This window comes from Dipteris shenzhenensis, chromosome 6, assembly GCF_047967505.1.
Source record: "Dipteris shenzhenensis isolate YYH24624 ecotype China chromosome 6, Dip_SZ_1.0, whole genome shotgun sequence".
NCBI classification, from domain to species: Eukaryota; Viridiplantae; Streptophyta; class Polypodiopsida; order Gleicheniales; family Dipteridaceae; genus Dipteris; species Dipteris shenzhenensis.
The window spans coordinates 34,062,685-34,068,591 of record NC_141601.1 but is presented as its reverse complement, the minus strand read 5'-3'; the positions used below and the strand labels follow the sequence as shown (position 1 = coordinate 34,068,591).

The following is a 5,907-nucleotide window of genomic DNA, read 5'->3' as shown; positions in this document are numbered from 1 at the left end:
GGAGATAGCAATTTAATTTAAGTTCCCTAGTTGACAAGGCCGATATATAATGTAGTTAGTCTTTTGTCTTGTAATAAAGTAAGTAATCTAAGAGTGGGAGCCTACCAAGGAAGGGTGAGATTTACTTTTGGGATAGTAGTTTAAGTGCTTTAGACCACTCCTCTCTTTGTTGGATGTCTCTTTAGTACGAGATAATAAGTGATTACCTTCTCTTTACCTAGTATCATTAGATTTCAGAATCCAAGCTACGAAAAGACCACGTCAAATTTGTCTAGTGCTACCTTTACGTTATGGCGTGGTATTTATTTAATGATGCCTGAATGGACATGATAAGCATATTTCAAACTCTAGAGAGAGAATCCAAAAGCGAGAGGGTCATTGCTTATAAAAAATGTCCAATTATTCAGCATGGAGCTAGCTTCCTCTGTTGTATTTGCTCGTAAAGAGCAATTAAAATTACATAACAGAAAACATTGCAAGGTTATATACAAGGCTTGGATGCTATAAATTCATGGAATGCTAAAATCAAGCTCCTGTCGTGTATATCTCAAATCTGAAATCTTCTAAAACCCTACGCAGACACTGTTGCGAGGAACCGCCTGCGAATTCGCCGGATCGACGGACATTTTATCGGTATGGCTCTGCTGCAGTGTTGTCGTTGCTAGAATAAATGATCTGCATTCCCTGATCAACAATAGCTTAACTCAATTGCGTGGCCTTTCGCGTCGCTGCACCCCGGACTCTCAGAGAAGTGGGGAGAGAGGACCTTTCGTTACGTCCTGTTGATACCCTCCCCATATCTATCTCTTTTTTTTCAATCAAATTCCTTCCCTTGCCCTTTGTGCTGTGGCTCTTCCTTTTTCTGTGTGTTCTGGGCTTTGTTGCCACATGCGATGATGTTTCGGCGAGGCACTCCGGCAGTGGAACCTCATACCGATGCTTGTCGTCGCAGTAGGAATAGTATAAATGGTTGCTTCGTACCCACTGAAGGGCGGCGTGCTGATCGGAGCTCAGAGTTACCAAATCCTCTGCGTTGACGGGATTGCCTTCCATGTTTTCGCAATCATCAGATCCCTTCTCCTCCTCGATCGGGTCCGCTGCACATCCTTCCAGCTTCAAGTTCCTGAAACTGGTTAAAAACGGGGCATACTTGTAGTCTACTGGATACTTGCCGCCGTCAGTCGCCCATTGAGAACCATCCCACATGGTTGCGTACAAAGCCATGGGCTTTGATGGGTAATCGCCACCCAATTCATCACTTTTTGTCATCACTCTAATAGGTATACTGTCAACCATGAATCTGCAACATGATTAATTGAACAGCCTTATGAGTGTCTCAGATATATCGCATAATTGTGTTTGTTAAGCCGAGAGAAGGAACTTCGACATAAGCTCCGCTAAGGCTGTGGCCTATGTACTCACACGATATGCTTGTCGTTCCAAAGAATAGTATAATCGTGAAAATCGGCGGTTGGATCAAACCAAAAATTGAATCTCTCCTCACGTCCTCTGGCTACACTTCCATTGCCGTAGATGTTTGTTTGCATTCTCCATGGCTTTCCCTTGACATTTCCCAGAAATTCAAAGTCCAATTCATCGTGATTGTCTGGGAATTCATCCCCGTTTGACGTCTGCGAGTAATAAATTAATGGTACCTTTAGATATCAACGACAGGATTGGAATGGCAATTTGGAGAAAGACGCAGTTCGAGACTTTGAACTTACGTAGAAAGCTAGTACTATCCCTGCTGTGTAGTCGGGTGGAAGCTTGATCGAAGCGCTGTAGAAACCATAGAAATAATTGTCTTGAGATACGAACCCGGAACCTGACACGTTATCATGAATTTAATACATCAGATAATCCGAAAGGCCAAGGGGCCGTCGAAGATGCAAGAGCAAGAAGCCGGAGAGCGGATTCAGGCCACCGGAGCAGAGACTCTACAGAAGGGAGAGGAGATGGATTTTTTCGCACCTGAATGTTTATCCAATTTGAGCTGGACTTCGCGATCATCGTCGGAAATTCGAGGGTTACCCCAGATGACGGAGTAAGAATCCTCGAAAGACTGGGATGGGAAGCGGCTGGGGAGGTCTGTAAGCTGGAGGGTCGATGAGGCAGAGAAGAGGTGAGCGAGGAGGGCGAGAGCGAGAAGGATAGGAGGCATGGTTGGGCGAGAGCGAGAAGGATAGGAGGCAATCAACTTGGGGGGGGTTGATTGCTGCGAGAAAGAGAAGGGGAAGGGGAAGAAGAAGAAATTGAGGATCGTAGATGGTGACGAAGAAGGCGTCGAAGGAGGAGTAGGTATTGTGTTTGAAAAGGTAACACGGGTATGAGTGGGCTGGGCCAAAAAGATAAACGAGGGCGGTTGCGAAAATAAACGCTAGGTAGCAACCTTTGGTAGCAGACAACCAAACTTCACAAAGCCCCCACCAAACTCCAACGACTCGCCTTTCGTTCTTGTACTCTCACGTAGATTTCATGGACATCCAACGGTTGGAACGGGCTCATGATACATGTAGTGAGCCCATGTTTGTCTTCATTGGATATAAGGCCCCCTTATCATGATTTTCGCCTCAAGCTACCCAAGATACTAGGCAAAATGTCCTCAAAAACACAATCTACCAAGTTCTGAGTTGCAATGCTGCCATTCAAAATGTCCGTAGTGGGCATGTCATGAAGTCACCACGATTCGAACCATATATCTCTACTTTTACAATGAGATACTGTCGCTATTGCCAGAAAAGTTCTCCGCAGGTACGTATAGCTACATGTCCTGCAAGTAATGGACATGTCGTGGGCGCCTGCGGCGCCAACGGTTGCCAATCACTAGATTACGCTTTTTCAATGGTAGGGACAGCCCCATCGACAAGGCATGCAAGCATTTCAAGGCCCTCAGTCGTAATTTTCAACCACATTCTGGCTGAAAAAGCTTAACACTGACAATTTCTCGACTGCCGAGGTTTGTTGGGATACTTGTATGACATGTATTAATAAATGGTTGGTGTCAAAAGGCAAGCTGGTGGGCACAGAAAAGGTGGATGCTTGGACAGGTATGAGGCAATAGGTAATACAAGAGTTGAGTATGTTATTTGTTTCACAATGGAAATTTCATATGGTAGATGGCCAATTCGGGTGTTGTCACAATCTCAATCTCTGAATTTTTTGTAAATTGTCAAATTAAAAACCCAGGTTTGTTAATGGGTGTGCTATCTTGCATATTTCTTAGTAAAGCCTTGAAGTTCCTTTGAACCCACCGATTGTGAAAATTGGCTGAAATTTTTAGAAAATGTCAAATCAGGTGAATTAGTGACATTTAAGGGTCATGAACACTTATTGAACACAAGAAACTCTTTGGGCATTAGAATCTCTCCTTCAGATGTAGACTTGACGAATTTTTCAAGGTGGGAGGAGGAAGACATAGAGCACGAAGAGAAAGCCTCCTTGAAATTAGGATCAAATCTGGGCAATCGACAAGAAGTTATTGTGTTATGTCACATTTTTTAACATTGTCCCTAACACTTACAATTCTTTGAAGCTTGCACAACTACGATTCATGAAGCTTAACAATGTTTCAGAATTGGAAAAACTTCATCACTCCACACAAACATTTGGGACGCTAGAACCAAACTGTCAAAAGTGTCTAAACTTCCAAAGCAAAAAACAAAAACAAAACAAAACACGGGCAATAGCCTTAAAAATTTATCTTCTTACTTCTTTGCAAGCATCTCTATGCTTCTTGCATTGAGGAAAAAGTTTGAACGTAATCAAAGTACATTGTAGTCACTAATAATGGATCTTGGACATTTAAGATTGCGAATTTCTATAATTCTTGTTGGTTTGCTGCTATGGTTGGACTCCTTCAATATATATATATATGATGCAAAGTCTAATGTAAAACATTGTTTAAGTAATCATTGTGTAATGGTAAAGGAAGACTTTAAGCACATGCATGCTAAAAATGTTTCCATGGTTGAAATGGTCTTGTTATGGATCTAACACTTAGGGGGGGTACTACTAAGAAACCTTAAGGGTCACCGCGTTCAAGGGATATTTAAGAAACCTCTCAACTAAAACTTTCCCTCTAAGGTACATGCTTTTAAATGCAACAAATATAAGGGGGAAGATGACCTTATCCCACTGTTATGTATATGATGAAAGAAGTGACCTTGTTAAGCTATGGTAACATATCAATCGTGGCACAATGTGGAAGACCATCCTTGGGTGAGAGGAGAAGGTATCTTTCTTTTCTAAAAATAATCAAGGAATGCTAGTAACTTAGTGTGATTTTCATTTATTAAAAAAAAGGACTTGGTCATAACTTTAATCAATCAGTAATGAAAAGAGTGACATAGCTAAAATGCCTTGGAATTTGCAGATTTTAGTCTATTAGGAAAAAAGGGAGCTCATTTTGGAGCCCTGTAAGAAATTCACTATTTTCTCTTTTCTCTCTCTACAAAAGCAAGAAAATATGGATACTTGCGTGAGGAATGTCAGTGTGAAAAGGAATGAATATATTCTTTCACATGCTTTACATTCAATGTTCATATAAGAGCAACACTTTTCTATGCAGAATTCGGTAATTCTGACACCGCAGACACGTCCGGAACGGGCCAAAACCCTCAGAGTGGCACTGGAAACCCTGGAATCGGACATCCGGAGGCCTGAAAACGGTCAAAAAAGGTCGAAAAGTAAGATTTGCGGTTTTCCGGAGACCCGAAAACGGCCAAAAAAGGTCGAAAAGTGAGATTTGCGGTTTTTTCGCAAATCTCACATTTTGACCTTTTTTGGCCGTTTTCGGGCCTCTGGATGTCCGATTCCAGGGTTTTTCTGCAAATCTCACTTTTCGGCCTTTTTTGGCCGTTTCCGAGCCTCCGGATGTTCGATTCCAACGTTTCCAGTGCTGTTCTAGAGGTTTTGGGCCGTTCCGGACTTGTCTGCGATGTCAGAATCACCAAATTTTGCACAGAAAGTACATTTTTTAAAGATTCAAATTAGATTATCTCATTAATGTGACATGCTTCTACGAACATATAGTACTATTTCTTTTTCTTATTTTCATCTTCTTTTGTTGAATTTTCAACGTTACGTTGGCCCACTCCTCATTGGTTGAGAGCCTATTTTCTCTCTTGTAAAAGGCCCCAAAATGAGCTCATTTTTTTCTAATTTGAACCTTCTATTTTCAACTTTGGAGGTTAATTTTAAACTGCAACATAAAACAACGTTTGATTGTTGTCAGCGATAGCATGTAGTTTTGCCGGCCAGCCCAAGATTGGTTTTCGTTCGTTGTGAATTGAGAAAGCGACGGTCTTTGATTTTGCTTGGTCTACAATCACCAAAACAGCCGGCCTGATTTTGTGTGAGGTGGTCGTCCTGGGGCACTTGGCCGCCATAGCTGAGCTTCGCGTGATCAACAGAAACTATGCAAGATTACGACTCCCGAGTCCAATGTTACCATGACTGACCACTGGCAACCTGATCTTCCTTATCAAGAAGATTATGACGATGATCCTCTCCTGTTCCTGTAGCCCTACACGCTTCGGATCGCGCATCTATATCCGTCACCTACGCCCTTCTCATCTCTCACAGCCTCCTTCCACTGATTCTATTCCTTTCCCTTTTCAGAGGGGCCCCGCGGGCACTCCCCCCGCTTTACTCCTATTGATCCCTCCAGGCATCAGTACTCTTCGGGGGATCCCTTCTCTTTTGCGGCCCTCACCATTCACTATGATACTGACCCATGGATTGTTTTCCTTGTCCGTCTTCTCGACACGAATCCCGATTTCCAGTGCCCACCTCTCATAAGGCTTTCTGTGACACATGCTTGTGCTGGAATCTGTGGGCCGTGAGCTTGTTGGCTTTTTCGCATTCGCTCACGCATCTGCATGTGCAATCGACACGAGCCTTGGCATT

General features: G+C 42.9%; 1 protein-coding gene across 1 annotated transcript; it reads right to left on the bottom strand.

The window, feature by feature from the left end:
* Positions 1–379: 379 nt before the first annotated feature.
* On the bottom strand, positions 380–2,334 carry LOC147901089 (putative xyloglucan endotransglucosylase/hydrolase protein 27). Its single transcript, XM_087375963.1, has 4 exons — positions 1,972–2,334; positions 1,725–1,825; positions 1,423–1,631; positions 380–1,300 (listed from the first exon to the last, which is right to left on the bottom strand). The coding sequence occupies exons 1-4, from the start codon at positions 2,159–2,161 to the stop codon at positions 700–702; spliced, it is 1,101 nt and encodes a 366-aa protein (XP_087232089.1). The 5' UTR covers positions 2,162–2,334; the 3' UTR covers positions 380–699.
* Between the last annotated feature and the right edge of the window lie 3,573 nt (positions 2,335–5,907).